This window comes from Melanostigma gelatinosum, assembly GCF_949748355.1.
Source record: "Melanostigma gelatinosum genome assembly, chromosome: 11".
Classification (NCBI taxonomy): Eukaryota; Metazoa; Chordata; class Actinopteri; order Perciformes; family Zoarcidae; genus Melanostigma; species Melanostigma gelatinosum.
In genome coordinates, this window is record NC_136644.1 from 26867614 (window position 1) to 26884306 (window position 16693).

A 16693-nucleotide genomic window follows, 5' to 3' on the forward strand; every position below is an offset into this window, starting at 1 on the left:
TAGAAAGAGCGGTTTGACGTTTAGTTCCTCTCTAAGTACATTAAATCAAGCAGCCGTTTGTGTTCATCGTAGAGCGTCCTGAACTGGTTTGTATCAGCCGGCCCACCGACTGTCAATCATCGGTTCACTCTTCATTCCAACACGTCTACAGACGAGGCGACAGTGAACGTCATGAACACGCTTCGCTCCGTTTTCTGAAAGAATAAAGTACATCTATCTCTATAAATATGTGTAAATCTATAATTCAGTATATTAGATTGTTTAAAAAAAGAAAAGATTATGCTTTATTTTAGGGCATTATGCTAATTCTGTATGAAAAAAAAAGAAAAAGACAAAAGAAAGAAGATCTGTGTTTGATTGTTGTGATACGATATGTGCCGAGGTCAGCGATGCTTCATCCCTCTTGTTGCTTTCTGAGGAAGGAGATGTTTTCATTTTGGGATAATAATACTTTCTCAAAAAAAAAAACAGCAACAAAAAATGTGACCAAATTATGAAAGTATATATGCACATATGTATACTTTATACTGTACAACCACGTAGACGTGTCAATGTGTGACGTTCCTTTGTGAAACCCGTTGTGAGGTTAGATTTAAGAAACAGATTGTGAACAAATGTGTGTTTGATTTTAACCAATAAAAATGAAGAAAATACAGATCATATGAAGGAGTTTTTGGATTCTTTGTGCTCTGTTGTTTATTTTAAGCTACAGTAGATACTACTCACACATCTACAGTCACCACCCGGCCTCACACTTTATCAGATGTTTGTACAGGGAACGCTTATGAAATGTTTTTACTCATAAAGTAACAGATGTACTGTCGCTATAAACTCATTCTCAGTTCAGCTGTGACACCGAGCAGCTGCAGTGAGACACAGCCGTGTCTCCCTCTACTGGCAAGTACAGTTTTACCTACAATCACATTTAAGTGCAGGTTTTACGAGGAGAACTTCTCATTTGGCGAATGATGAAATCACATTAATGTCTTCAACTCACCCCGTTGAGCAAGACTGTTACTGGCTGACTTTAGATCAGTGTCCAGAGAACTAGGCTTGTAGTAAGCTTGAAAAAAACCGTATTTAATTGACAAAGTGTACCATCGAATTATGCACTTGTTCTCAGAAATAAAGTAATTTATATCAAATAACAGATACATGCATCATTAATGTACCAGAATATATAGACAAAGCGAAGTATACTTGTAGCCATGCATACATTTTCAAATGTCACGAAGACTAAATTATCTATAAAATGATGCTCTAAATCAGTGATTCTCAACTGGTGGGTCGCGACCCAAAAGTGGGTCGCGGGCCTCTGCCTGACAAAAAAAAAAAATAATTGTGATTTTATTTTGAAGGGCAATTTTTATGCAGCGGAATTATTCCAGCATTTACGGCACTTGTTCAGCGGTGCAGGAAAAACACCGACCAATGCGTTGTGAATCACATCACGTGATGCAGCTCAGCCAATCAAATATGAGTATTCTGACAAGTTTCCTGACTTGAGTGAGATGTACACACACCGTGACACACGGACGAGGATATAGAGAGCAGAGCAGGACTGTTGAGCTGTGAGATGTGAAAGTCAAATCATAAGACGATCTCCAAATGAGAAGATGTCCAGAGAGACCAGAGTCATTAGACTCTGACTAGACAGACTCATATAAGTGAATTCTTCCAACATTACTTTCTCTTTTTCGAAGATGAGATATATATATATATAATTTCAATATATAAATTATATATATATATAATTTCAATATATAAATTATATATATATATATAATTTCAATATATAAATTATAGATATATATATATAATTTGGGTCGTGGATCCCGGCTTGTCATTAAGGGGTGAGTCCCGCAGCCAGACCAGTTGAGAACCACTGCTCTAAATGTAGTTTATTGTTGTAGTTCATAAAGAAACCATAAGGTGGCGTTATTGTCTCATAAAAACCAATGTAGCAACAAACCGGAAGTGTTTGTTTCCTCCTTTTTATTAACTATTGCATCAATTGAAGAGCATTGTACTGGAAACGTTTTAAATAGCAACTGTACAACGAACACATCGTAATAAAAAATAAATACAAAATTCACGAGTTTGACGGATGTAAACGTATGCTGCCTTCATGTGATGTCGTAAATTTAGGATTTAGAAGAAATACCTGATCTAAAATTACTAAATGCCAGTTTGCATATTAGGTTTTCTGGTATTTTATATTAATACCAATGCACTATCACAGCAACCACGAAACATGTAATTTAATCATTTAATCGTATTATAAATCATTTTCCACTTGCAGGGTGTGTTTTTATAACAACGAAGTTTGTAATTTCGACCCTCACAATGAAGCCCTGAACGCAACAAGCACCGTCCAACATGGCGGCCCAGCGCAGGAATTTTATGCAAAGCGTAAGTTACGTTATAAACTCCGCTATTTGTTGGTCTCACTAACATGTAATGTCACTCTTGTGCTGCTTTAAAGAGTGTATTAGGTGTCCTTCATCTCCTCCAGTGGTAGTCTCTGTTTGTTGTGTTCCCTTTTACTGTTATTTCGTTTGGTTCAGTGATGCTAATGCTAGCTAGTTTAGTTTTATGCTAGTTTAGTTTAGCCGACAGTATTAGCATCGGCTAGCAAACGTTAGCCACCAACTTCAACCTCAACGTAAAGCGATTTATTAGTGTCGTAAACAGCAGGGGCAGTTTCTGTTAACGACAGCAGGAGGAGGTGACTAATGTGTGACTGGTGCTGACTTTACATTGCTTGGCATATTAGCATATACTGTATATTATAATAAAAAAATATATATATTATAGAGTTATGGAGAAAACAATAAATATTTCCATACATTTCGTCTTCAATTCATATTCCCTCAAAACATGTCACATCAAGTGTTCTGATGAGTCAGTGTGAGCTGGTTTTTATTGATTTAAACATGTTTATTGTGCATCACGTACACAATAACAATAGCTCGAGGTCGACATGAATCTATAAATTGCGGTATTTATTTATCCTGTGAAAACAATTTCCGGTTTTGGTTTTCTCATGAATCTACTGGGCAAATATTAATGTAACACTTTCTCGTGTATCTCTAAAGTTCAACGGGAGAAATATTAGAGATTTAAGACAGTCTGTTACTGTTTTAGTAATGTATGTAACAAACATACTGGTTTAGTTAGTTTGTGGTAGAATGAAATCTGCAGAGACAGAATACTTCACCTGTGTGTGCTCTCTGCACTGTGCTGAATGTTATCAGTGGAGTATACATCTATACATCTATAGATGTGTATATGGATAGATGGATAACATTTTATTTGTATATTTTTGTCCTTCGGCAGCATCAGAGCTGGACAGACGACCTCCCGCCGTGTGAGATGTGCGGTGTCGGCACCGCAACCAACTGTGTGTACGGCCCCGATGGTAAAGGAACGGTGAGCCACCCCAACGAGGACGGACACCTGAGGTTCAGGTGAGACACTCTCGCTGCATTCTATCTAGTGTCCACCAGGGGGCGACTCCTCTGGTTGTATAGAAGTCTATAGAAAATGACTCTACTTCTCTCTTGATTTATTCCCTCAGTAAACATTGTAAACATGAGTTTATGTCTCAATCTCTAGTTTCAAGTCTTCTTCAATACAGCATGATGTTCATTTAGTACATTATGGTCCATTTAGAGTTATTTTTTTCCTCTCTCTCCACCAATCAGAGGCGAGGACGGCTGCTTCCTGTACGGGGTTTTTAACGGTTACGACGGCAGCAGAGTGGCCAGCTTCGCCTCTCAGTGTCTGACGGCAGAGCTGCTGCTCGGACAGCTCAACTCCAGTCACACGGACATCGACGTCCGCAGGATCCTCACTCAGGTCGGTGTGTGTGTGTGTGCGTGTGTGTGTGTCTGTGTGTGTTACACGCTTCACGTGTAGTACTAAGTATTACGTAGTATGATGAGTTCATATTCTGGGAAGAGTGAGGATTTTCATCGTTCAGCGTGAGGAGAACTGATTGTCTCACACTTTTTAAAGTCACTTCTTTCAAACTTTGATTCAAATGCATGTCTACGATCTTTGGAGCGTGTGTTTGACTTGTGTGTGTGTTTGTTGTTGTCGCAGGCCTTCGATGTGGTGGAGAAGAGCTACTTTGAGACGATAGATGACGCTCTGGCTGAGAAAGCTCACCTGTCCAACTACCTCCAACCACACAACGAGGTCCACACACACACACACACACACACACACACACAAGGTCCACACACACAGAAAAACATCTCGTCATAATCTCCCTTTTCTCTGTTCTCACGTTTCGTCTTCGTCTCTTTCATCTCCGGTGTTCCTACTCATCTCGCCTCCTTTTCTTCCTCCCCCACTCCTCCTCGTCTTAAGCCTCTTGCTCATTCCTCTTTTATTTCCTGATCCGCCCCCTCATGCTGATTCTCTCCTCTGTTACCCCCCCCCCCCCCCCCCCCCCTCAGAATGTGTCATTCCACAAGAATCAGAAGGTGCAGGAGCGTCTGAAGGAGCTGGAGCAGGAGGTGTCTGGAGGAGCGACGGCCGTAGTGGCTCTGATCCTCAACAACAGGCTCTATATCGCCAGTGTTGGTATGAACACACACACACGTTTCCTAGAGTGGTTTTACCGTCTTGTCTCCAGCGGATGTCAGGATTACACACGTTTATGATCTAACAGTTGCTCCTGTTTGTTGTGCTGATCTGATCCGTTGTACAGAGGAGGGATTATAATCTGTCAACTCATATCTCATGTTCATAAACTACTTTATTACCTTATTATGCAATAAAGAAGTATTAAATGCATTATAAAGAAACGGGTTTAACATCCTGTAAACTATGTGTGTGTGTCTCTCCCCACTGGCACGTTGTGTGAGGGTCAAGAGTTGAAAGTTGACGGAATATAAATAGAGTTTTAAAGAGTGTTCTCTTCCAGCTGTGTGTTGATGTGAAATGTATTTGACAGTTAAGGTCGTGTGTGTGTGTGTGTGTCAAGGGTAACTGGATGTATCTATGTATACAGTATATAGTATATATAACAATATAAAGTGGATGGATCATTGATCTGTCTCAGCCTCCACCTTCATCATCTGTCTAAAGTACCACAGAGAGTCACTGCAGAGCGGAGATGAATGAGAGCTCTTCTCGTTCCTCAGTTTGTGTACGTCATCGATTCCTTTCCTAGCCTCCTCTCCTCTTTCCTCTCCTCTTGCGTCCGTTGCGAGCAGAGGAGGCGAGGAAGAGACTGGAGGAGGCGAGGCAGCAGGCGTTTAACAGCCGTCATTAAAACGCTGCGTCAATGAAAGGAACAGTGTGTAACGTTCAGAGGGATTTATGACGGTATTACAGAAAACATTTTCCTTAGAGAAAGACATTTACGTCTACGTAGGGAGAGTTCACGTTGTACGTATCTGAAGGTAGAGGTGTGTTCAGAAACCCGGTATTAAACGAGCTCCGGTGCTGAATAATTAACGATCGTGGTATTGATCAGTCATTTTTAATGATTTAATGTCTTTGATTAAAGATAACTCTCCGTACCTGAAGGCCGAGGAACACAACATGAAACAGAACACCATGAACTTCTTCTCACCAGAGTCCACATTCTCGCTTTGTGAATCCTCGAATGTGTTTTTTGCTTGTTTTTGGGATTCCAGGGACCAACCGGGCTCTGCTGTGCAAGTCCAGCAGCGATGGTCAGAACCAGGTTCTCCAGATCGGCCGTCCGCACAGCACCGACAACGAGGACGAGCTGCAGAGGCTGGCTGCTCTGGGTGAGACCATCAGACCGTCACACCGTCAGACCGTCAGACCGTCACAGCGTCAGACCGTCACAGCGTCAGACCATCACAGCGTCAGACCGTCAGACCGTCACAGCGTCAGACCGTCACACCGTCAGACCGTCACAGCGTCAGACCGTCAGACCATCACACCGTCACAGCGTCAGACCGTCACAGCGTCACAGCGTCAGACCATCACACCGTCAGACCGTCAGACCGTCACAGCGTCAGACCATCACACCGTCACAGCGTCAGACCGTCAGACCATCACACCGTCACAGCGTCAGACCGTCACACCGTCAGACCGTCACAGCGTCACAGCGTCAGACCATCACACCGTCAGACCGTCACAGCGTCACAGCGTCAGACCGTCACACCGTCAGACCGTCACAGCGTCACAGCGTCAGACCGTCACACCGTCAGACCGTCACAGCGTCACAGCGTCAGACCATCACACCGCCAGACCGTCACAGCGTCAGACCGTCACAGCGTCAGACCGTCACACCGTCAGACCGTCACAGCGTCACAGCGTCAGACCATCACACCGTCAGACCGTCACAGCGTCAGACCGTCACAGCGTCAGACCGTCACAGCGTCAGACCGTCAGACCGTCACAGCGTCAGACCGTCACACCGTCAGACCGTCACAGCGTCAGACCGTCAGACCGTCACAGCGTCAGACCGTCACAGCGTCAGACCGTCACAGCGTCAGACCGTCAGACCGTCACAGCGTCAGACCGTCACAGCGTCAGACCGTCAGACCGTCACAGCGTCAGACCATCACACCGTCAGACCGTCACAGCGTCAGACCATCACAGCGTCAGACCATCACAGCGTCAGACCGTCACAGAGTCAGACCATCACACCGTCACAGCGTCAGACCGTCACACCGTCAGACCGTCACAGCGTCAGACCATCACACCGTCAGACCGTCGCAGCGTCAGACCATCACACCGTCAGACCATCACACTGTCAGACCGTCACAGCGTCACAGCGTCAGACCATCACAGCGTCAGACCGTCACAGCGTCAGACCATCACAGCGTCAGACCATCACAGCGTCAGACCGTCACACCGTCAGACCGTCACAGCGTCAGACCGTCACAGCGTCAGACCGTCACAGCGTCAGACCGTCACAGCGTCAGACCGTCAGACCGTCACAGCGTCAGACCGTCACAGCGTCAGACCGTCACAGCGTCAGACCATCACACCGTCAGACCGTCACAGCGTCAGACCATCACAGCGTCAGACCGTCACAGCGTCAGACCATCACAGCGTCAGACCGTCACAGAGTCAGACCATCACACCGTCACAGCGTCAGACCGTCACACCGTCAGACCGTCACAGCGTCAGACCATCACACCGTCAGACCGTCGCAGCGTCAGACCATCACACCGTCAGACCATCACACTGTCAGACCGTCACAGCGTCACAGAGTCAGACCGTCACAGAGTCAGACCGTCACAGCGTCAGACCATCACAGCGTCAGACCGTCACAGCGTTAGACCGTCACACCGTCAGACCGTCACATGATCTGGTCATGGTCGGCATGAATAGCGGTGTTGTCTCCTCCTTCTCTTCCTCTTCCTTCAGCTTCCTCATCCTCTCACTTTCTCACTTCTTCTCTACAGGTGTGGATTCATCTCGTGTCCGTCAGGCGGGTCAGATCTCAGGTCAGAGCAGCACCAGGAGACTCGGAGACTATCGGGTCAAGTTCAACTACAATGAGATCGAGCTGCTCAGGTGAAACACTGTGAACTCTTCTTTACTCTCCGGCTTTCTTCTTTATTGTTACTCATTATTATGAATGCACAGATCCGACAGCAGAATCTATATTGTCAACACTTAAGCTCTGGAAACAGTCTTTTGAAACAAGTCGAACAAACAAACTACTTCCTGTCCCGGCACAGTGAATTCCTGGAAGTCCCTGTTTCTGTATTCAGGTTTCTGTTGTTGGATTTCTGTTTATGTACCGATTAAAGAAACAAGATGTAACATCTGTCAGTAAACTCTCGACTCCAGTCTGAGATAACTCTGCTAGATGTAGCTTCTTATTTAGCATTCAGACAGAAGAGTGACGTGTTTTTAAAGAACTGTGTGTGAAGGTAAACTGTGGTGGCTGTTGAAACATTTTAAAGAGACAGGAGTGAAGTTTGGAAGTGTGGTTATTAGAGGTTCTTCTCCATAGTCAGTGTTTCACTGCAGTTATGATCCTCAATGGAACTCAATATGATCTCTGTCTTCAAAGAGGATTATTTAGTTTCATTGTGTTGAGGTCCGGTGTCTCTCTTCTTCGTCCACTTCCCTCCTTCCCTATCCCTACTAAACTCCTCTGCTCTCGCATCCTCCCGTCTCCTCCCGTCCTCCTTCAGTGCTGCTAAGACGAGGCCGGTCATCGCCGAGCCGGAGATTCACGGCAGCCATTCTCTGGACAGCGTGACGGGCTTCCTGCTGCTGATGTCTGAAGGTCTCATCAACGCCCTCGAGTCCGCTCACGGCCCCGAACAAGCCAATCAGGTGAGCCCACTTCAGCCAACGTTCTCACCACTTTGTTGTTGTTTTTATTGTACTTTCCTTTCATCCTCATCCTCTTCTTTTGTTCCTCGACTCTTTAACATCATTCTCCTCCTCCTCCTCTTCTTTAACATCAATCTCCTCCTCCTCCTCCTCCTCTTTAACATCATTCTCCTCCTCCCCCTCCTCCTCCTCCTCTTTAACATCATTCTCCTCCTCCCCCTCCTCCTCCTCTTTAACATCAATCTCCTCCTCCTCTTTAACATCATTCTCCTCCTCCCCCTCCTCCTCCTCCTCTTTAACATCCTTCTCCTCCTCCCCCTCCTCCTCTTCTTTAACATCAATCTCCTCCTCCTCTTTAACATCAATCTCCTCCTCCTCCTCCTCCTCTTTAACATCAATCTCCTCCTCCCCCTCCTCCTCCTCTTCTTTAACATCAATCTCCTCCTCCTCTTTAACATCCTTCTCCTCCTCCTCCTCCTCCTCTTTAACATCCTTCTCCTCCTCCCCCTCCTCCTCCTCCTCTTTAACATCCTTCTCCTCCTCCCCCTCCTCCTCCTCCTCTTTAACATCAATCTCCTCCTCCCCCTCCTCCTCCTCTTCTTTAACATCAATCTCCTCCTCCTCTTTAACATCCTTCTCCTCCTCCCCCTCCTCCTCCTCCTCTTTAACATCATTCTCCTCCTCCCCCTCCTCCTCCTCTTCTTTAACATCAATCTCCTCCTCCTCTTTAACATCATTCTCCTCCTCCTCCTCCTCCTCCTCCTCTTTAACATCATTCTCCTCCTCCCCCTCCTCCTCCTCCTCTTTAACATCCTTCTCCTCTGCCCGTAGGAGATCGTAGCGATGGTGGCGGCGGAGTTGGCCCTGCAGAGCGTCTTGGAGGCGGTGGCTCAGTCGGTGGTGGAGCGCGTGAAGCGTCTGCACCACGACGTCTACGTGTCCGGCCGTCAGCGGGCGACCTTCTGCTCGCGACACGAGGACATGACGCTGCTCATCCGCACGCTCAACTACCCGCTGGCCGACGGGACGCTCAGGCCCACGCAGGGTAAAGAAGAAGGGCATTCTGGGATTGGTTTGGGTTTCATGGGAATCCTCCACGAGGGGACAGACCTCCATACAGGCGGCACCAACGCAGATCATACCGTAGCAATCGGGTTTAGAGATAAAGAAAACTCGTGATTTTATCCCACAGTCACCGTGTCGTCACAAGCATAGATCGACAAAAACCTCACAATTTACCTTCAATGTGCACCTTAATTCATATTTTTTCTACCTACGCTGTCTCTTAATACGGCGTCGTATCAATGTACTAAAAATAAAACATAATCTTATGGAGTTAATTACTTTCTTTGCTGTTTATTATTATCTTTTGACTCCCAGCTGGTAGCTGCTGCTTTATACATCCAATAAGAATGTAAACGTTTCTCCGTCCTTCTCTCAGATGGACGTATCTACCCAGTGTCAGTGCCCTACTCCAACAGCCAGAGCACCAGTAAGACCAGCGTCACCCTCTCACTGGTCATGCCCTCACAAAATACTCTCACCAATGGAACCAACACCGCCTCCACCCTGGAGGAAGGAACCCCCACACCAGGGTGAGCTTGTTTTCCTCTCCTGGTTCTCCCTTTACTCCTATGTTTGGTCAGGGTGACCTTGTTTTCCTCTCCTGGTTCTCCCGTTCCCTCCGTTCTCTCTCTGCTGTTGTTTTCACTGTGAGCTTCATTCCTCCCTCAGTTTATTTTGGCTGTGTTTTAGATAATCCCTCTTCCCTCCCTCACTATATTTACTTTAGGTGAGCTTGATATTGTCCCTCACTGCGATGCTTATTTATGTGTCGGCATGGTTTTCACTTCCTCATTGTTTCATGCGTCCTTTTCACAGAAGGCTGATCAACAACAGCTGGAGAAGTATTTAAAACTGTTTATTTTCTTACTTAATTCTCAGAATATAATAAAAAAGCACCGATAAGCGTACTGGTATTGATACCCGTCGCTACACTTCAATACGTCTCAAAGACATAAGACGGTGTTAACACGCTTCTTTACTTCACCACCAACTGGTGGAGACAACCTGCACACGCAGTCACGCATGATGGAGCACAATGAATGCTGTGGAATCGAACCCTTGACCCGGTCACACGTGATGATCTTCACTTCAAGTAGAGACGTGTTTCAGAAGAATCACCCACAGCCTCGAGTCCAGCAGGGACCCGGCTCTCTGCTCCCACTTCTCTGTCTCGTCCTCCTTTTGATGACTTTCACTCCGTCCTGTCTGTCTGACTCACATCTGTGTCTGTCTTTCCTCCGTCCCGTCTCCGACACTCTTGTCCTCTCCTTTCCTTTCCTTTCTTCTGTAGCTCGTGTTACCCCTCTACCTGCCAGGCCTCCGTTGACATAATGCAGCCCATAATTGAATTCCCTTTCTCCCCTCTTTTCTCCCCTTTCGCCCTCTCCGCCTCCCTATTCTCTCTCTCCACCATTCCTCCTCCCCCCCGCCCGTTCCCTCTCTCCACCTCCCTCCTCTGCCTTTCCACCCGTGACACGGACCCCTTCCTCTCCTCCTCCTCCTCCTCCTCCTCCATCCCCACCCTCGTACCTGCCTCCTCCTCCATCCCCACCCTCGTACCTGCCTCCTCCTCCTCCTCCTCCTCTCTCCCCAGCAGCCAGAGCCCGACAGCCACCCTCCAGTCCACCAACACCCAGACGCAGAGCTCCAGCTCCAGCTCTGGAGACGGCAGCCTGTTCCGGCAGAGAGGCAGCCAGGCGGCTCAGCCGGACGAGACGGGGAGGGTCCCTCCTTACGTGGACTTCAGTCAGTTTTACCGCCTGTGGGGGGGCGACCACAGCGACGGCCAGAGCACCGTGGGAGGACTGGGAGGACTGGGACCCCAGTGAGGAGGAAGCTGGGGGTCCAGTTGGAAAGAGACGGACTGGGTGGAATGCTTTTACTGAATCATAACTAAAACAATAAGTGAGCTGACGGTGCACGGGGACGCATGGAGGAAGGACTGAGCTTATTAACATTTATAGGTTTATGTTTTACTCCGGGTCACAAATCTGCTTCCTCAACGTAAATGTGAACTCGCCCCCCGATATCCAATGTTTTTATTATTTATTATCAAATAACAACAACAGACCAAAGTTAACAACGTTGAATCTTCATTGAAGGAGATGAATCTGGAGTTTCCAGGATGGTTGAAATGCTCCTAAACGTCGTCTTGCTTCTGCTCGACACTGAGCGCGTGCACCACAGCAGGAAGTGAGGCGCTTCACTCGTGAGCTCACTCTGATAATAATGTTGACTTTAGATGTTGCTTTACGAGCCGGACGTTGTATTTTACTCACTTATCGATGAGCCGGTGAGGAACCATGAAATGTTTGTGCTTCGGTGTGATTTCGTTCTGTGAGGCCTTCAAATGGATCCAAGAGATGTTCTGAAAGTACCTTTTCATTTGTAATGAAAGTATATCTCCTCATGACGGCTCAGTTCGATGTCTCGCTTTTTCTCCTGCAGGGTCTCAGTCGACAGACGAGTTGAAATAATATATATGGTGTTCACTCTGCGTGACGCTGTGGAGGAGCAGCGAGGTAGCGGTGACTCGGCATCAGAGCTTCTGTGAGGCTTCACTTTGGAACAAACGAGGGTATTAAAACAGATTTAAGCAGCAGAGTTCATCTCAGGGAGGAAAGCTTTTATCTTCATGAAAACAACTGCGTACAAGTCAACATGCACCATGTTCTACTCCTGCATGCATGAGGGGTTTCTATGTTTGGAAACAAGAAGTTGTAGAAAGAGGAGCAGTGAGTACAAATACACTGAATGAGTACTGCAACGAAAACAGCAGCATCAAATGTGGTCATCATCTTAGACGCCGTATACGTCTCTGGTAGCGACCTGTCAATCAGCGTGTAGCCCCGCCCTAAAGCATCCCCTGCTTTATGGTCTGTGTGACTCTAAATGGACCATAATGTACTAAATGAACATCATGCTGTATTGAAGAAGACTTGAAACTAGAGATTGAGACATAAACTCATGTTTACAATGTTTACTGAGGTAATAAATCAAGAGAGAAGTAGAGTCATTTTCTATAGACTTCTATACGACTTCTCTAAGTTTTCTCTGAACACAATTCCATAGAAGAGCTCATGCAGCTATGATTCATACTTAAGGTCGTCGTCGGTTCAGGGTGTGAGGTACTTTTATGTTATTTTAAGGTGACAACTCTAAAACAACCATGTGGTGTCAAAGGGAGTTCTCCTGAGCATCATGCTGGACATTTAGTGTTGAAATGATTCACTTTGAAGGACAGAACATATTTTAAAGATCCAACAAACAGCGGAGGAGGAGGAGGAGGAGGAGCTCTGACAGACGGACGGAGACTCCAGCTCCTGTTCATAACGCAGCGGTGGAGAAATCTAACGCACCATCAGGTGGTCTAGAGGAGGAGCTGAGAGATGGAGCCACAGCAGCGTCACTCTCTCGTCTACTTCCTCATGTGAACGATCAAAACGCCCGTTAACATCTCAGTGTTTGATGTACATGAGACTGATGTCCTGGTTTAAACTGCGTTGGCTGCAGAGCGGTCTGCTGTGTTCAGGTGATGACAGCAGGCTGACGTACCAGAGATGTTCCTCCTTCAAGGTGACAGTGAAGCAAAAACATCACCAATCATACGCTCATCAATGTACAGATTTGAGTTTATCTTCCAGAACTCGTCTTCTTTCACACGACACCAAAAGTTGGTGCCTCATTTGCATATTTCAACACAACATTCCAGAAAACTTGTAATACAATAAATAATCTTGACGTGAGTGATGCACTGGTGAAGTTTCATGGTGCTCTCTGTTCACCTGCAGAGTCTCTTCTTCAAGAAACATTTTCAAACGTTACACTTTGGGAATATGAACTTGCATCGTATGCTGCCAGTGATTGTATATAAATTCATTTGTATTTGTAGGATTCGTGCTACCAGTCACCATCCACAGCCCGCTTCCTCTCGCCAGGAGTTCGTCTCATTCCCTGAATTAACTTCACGCCGATGTGAATCCCCACATCTCAATCAGGGAACCGATTAGAAAACACAGAGAGTAATGACAGGGAGACCTGTCAGCAGAGCTGTTTGGTGTCGAAGGCCGCGTTCCAAACGGCTCATTGTGGGGCGCGATGTGTCCTCCTGCTGAGGCCTCGTTCATGAAACGTGTCTCCAGTGAACTCGGAGGGAGCGGATGTAAAGCGAAGGAGTCTTTGTGCTCGTCGTCTCATTGATGTCATCAAGTAAAAGCCTGTCGATTCATGACAACCGGGGAGTCCAGCTGCTCTGTGGTCTCTGGGGGTTTGGTGCCTTGCTCAAGGGCACCTCAACAGTGCCTCCAGCCAATAGCACAAGGAAGGAAGTTACTACGGGCCCCTGAGCACGATGACGGGCCCCTGTGGAACATTGCTGCTGACAAAACAACCAAACGATAAATGACACCACGACGTAGGCGGTTTTCCTTCTGGAGGGACCGGCATCACATTTACATGATGGTCTGTTTTTATTTGACCACACGGTTGTTGTTGTTGTTGTTTAGTGGAATCAGTCTGAGTCTCTTTCACGGGCTCCTTCTCTCCCCTCACATTGTTCTCTCCCCTCACATTGTTCTCTCCCCTCACATTGTTCTCTCCCCTCACATTGTTCTCTCCCCTCACCTTGTTCTTTCGTCTCACATTGTTCTTTCGTCTCACATTGTTCTTTCGTCTCACATTGTTCTTTCGTCTCACATTGTTCTTTCGTCTCACATTGTTCTTTCGTCTCACATTGTTCTTTCGTCTCACATTGTTCTTTCGTCTCACCTTGTTCTCTCCCCTCACATTGTTCTTTCGTCTCACATTGTTCTTTCGTCTCACATTGTTCTTTCGTCTCACCTTGTTCTCTCCCCTCACATTGTTCTCTCCCCTCACATTGTTCTTTCGTCTCACATTGTTCTTTCGTCTCACATTGTTCTTTCGTCTCACATTGTTCTCTCCCCTCACATTGTTCTCTCCCCTCACATTGTTCTCTCCCCTCACATTGTTCTCTCCCCTCACATTGTTCTCTCCCCTCACCTTGTTCTCTTCCCTCACCTTGTTCTTTCGTCTCACATTGTTCTTTCGTCTCACATTGTTCTTTCGTCTCACATTGTTCTTTCGTCTCACATTGTTCTTTCGTCTCACATTGTTCTCTCCCCTCACATTGTTCTCTCCCCTCACATTGTTCTCTCCCCTCACATTGTTCTCTCCCCTCACATTGTTCTTTCGTCTCACATTGTTCTTTCGTCTCACATTGTTCTTTCGTCTCACCTTGTTCTCTCCCCTCACATTGTTCTCTCCCCTCACATTGTTCTTTCGTCTCACATTGTTCTTTCGTCTCACATTGTTCTTTCGTCTCACATTGTTCTTTCGTCTCACATTGTTCTTTCGTCTCACATTGTTCTCTCCCCTCACATTGTTCTTTCGTCTCACATTGTTCTTTCGTCACACCTTGTTCTCTCCCCTCACATTGTTCTTTCGTCTCACATTGTTCTTTCGTCTCACATTGTTCTCTCCCCTCACATTGTTCTCTCCCCTCACATTGTTCTCTCCCCTCACATTGTTCTCTCCCCTCACATTGTTCTCTCCCCTCACCTTGTTCTCTTCCCTCACCTTGTTCTTTCGTCTCACATTGTTCTTTCGTCTCACATTGTTCTTTCGTCTCACATTGTTCTTTCGTCTCACATTGTTCTTTCGTCTCACATTGTTCTCTCCCCTCACATTGTTCTCTCCCCTCACATTGTTCTCTCCCCTCACATTGTTCTCTCGTCTCACATTGTTCTTTCGTCTCACATTGTTCTCTCCCCTCACATTGTTCTCTCCCCTCACATTGTTCTCTCCCCTCACATTGTTCTCTCCCCTCACATTGTTCTCTCCCCTCACCTTGTTCTCTTCCCTCACCTTGTTCTTTCGTCTCACATTGTTCTTTCGTCTCACATTGTTCTTTCGTCTCACATTGTTCTCTCCCCTCACATTGTTCTCTCCCCTCACATTGTTCTCTCCCCTCACATTGTTCTCTCCCCTCACATTGTTCTTTCGTCTCACATTGTTCTTTCGTCTCACATTGTTCTTTCGTCTCACCTTGTTCTCTCCCCTCACATTGTTCTCTCCCCTCACATTGTTCTCTCCCCTCACATTGTTCTTTCGTCTCACATTGTTCTTTCGTCTCACATTGTTCTTTCGTCTCACCTTGTTCTCTCCCCTCACATTGTTCTTTCGTCTCACATTGTTCTTTCGTCTCACATTGTTCTTTCGTCTCACATTGTTCTTTCGTCTCACATTGTTCTTTCGTCTCACATTGTTCTCTCCCCTCACATTGTTCTCTCCCCTCACATTGTTCTTTCGTCTCACATTGTTCTTTCGTCACACCTTGTTCTCTCCCCTCACATTGTTCTCTCCCCTCACATTGTTCTCTCCCCTCACATTGTTCTTTCGTCTCACATTGTTCTTTCGTCTCACATTGTTCTTTCGTCTCACATTGTTCTTTCGTCTCACCTTGTTCTCTCCCCTCACATTGTTCTCTCCCCTCACATTGTTCTCTCCCCTCACATTGTTCTTTCGTCTCACATTGTTCTTTCGTCTCACATTGTTCTTTCGTCTCACATTGTTCTCTCCCCTCACATTGTTCTTTCGTCTCACATTGTTCTTTCGTCTCACCTTGTTCTTTCGTCTCACCTTGTTCTCTCCCCTCACATTGTTCTCTCCCCTCACATTGTTCTCTCCCCTCACATTGTTCTTTCGTCTCACATTGTTCTTTCGTCTCACATTGTTCTTTCGTCTCACCTTGTTCTTTCGTCTCACATTGTTCTTTCGTCTCACATTGTTCTTTCGTCTCACATTGTTCTTTCGTCTCACATTGTTCTTTCGTCTCACATTGTTCTCTCCCCTCACATTGTTCTCTCCCCTCACATTGTTCTTTCGTCTCACATTGTTCTTTCGTCTCACATTGTTCTTTCGTCTCACGTTGTTCTTTCGTCTCACGTTGTTCTTTCGTCTCACGTTGTTCTCTCCCCTCACATTGTTCTCTCCCCTCACATTGTTCTCTCCCCTCACATTGTTCTCTCCCCTCACATTGTTCTCTCCCCTCACATTGTTCTCTTCCCTCACATTGTTCTCTCCCCTCACATTGTTCTCTCCCCTCACATTGTTCTCTCCCCTCACATTGTTCTCTCCCCTCACATTGTTCTCTCCCCTCACATTGTTCTCTCCCCTCACATTGTTCTTTCGTCTCACATTGTTCTTTCGTCTCACATTGTTCTTTCGTCTCACATTGTTCTCTCCCCTCACATTGTTCTCTCCCCTCACATTGTTCTTTCGTCTCACATTGTTCTTTCGTCTCACATTGTTCTTTCGT

General features: G+C 46.3%; 1 protein-coding gene across 2 annotated transcripts; it reads left to right on the plus strand.

Annotated features, from left to right (window-relative positions):
• The first annotated feature begins 2363 nt into the window (after positions 1–2363).
• tab1 (TGF-beta activated kinase 1/MAP3K7 binding protein 1) lies at positions 2364–12956 on the plus strand. Of its 2 annotated transcripts, none has more exons than XM_079278010.1 (11): positions 2364–2412; positions 3340–3470; positions 3708–3861; positions 4108–4203; positions 4467–4593; positions 5655–5771; positions 7407–7518; positions 8148–8292; positions 9124–9337; positions 9734–9887; positions 10952–12956. In XM_079278010.1, the coding sequence occupies exons 1-11, from the start codon at positions 2380–2382 to the stop codon at positions 11184–11186; spliced, it is 1518 nt and encodes a 505-aa protein (XP_079134136.1). In that variant the 5' UTR covers positions 2364–2379; the 3' UTR covers positions 11187–12956. The 2 variants fall into 2 exon arrangements, with proteins under 2 accessions (XP_079134136.1, XP_079134137.1); XM_079278011.1 differs by having other exon boundaries at positions 10955–12956.
• The last annotated feature ends 3737 nt before the right edge of the window (positions 12957–16693 follow it).

Excerpts from the sequence above, each read along its gene's own strand:
- tab1 (XM_079278010.1), top strand. The coding sequence starts at position 2,380 with ATGGCGGCCCAGCGCAGGAATTTTATGCAAAGC. Across the intron at positions 3,862-4,107 it reads TCCGCAGGATCCTCACTCAG|GCCTTCGATGTGGTGGAGAA; the intron begins GTCGGTGTGTGT and ends TTGTTGTCGCAG. Across the intron at positions 7,519-8,147 it reads AATGAGATCGAGCTGCTCAG|TGCTGCTAAGACGAGGCCGG; the intron begins GTGAAACACTGT and ends GTCCTCCTTCAG.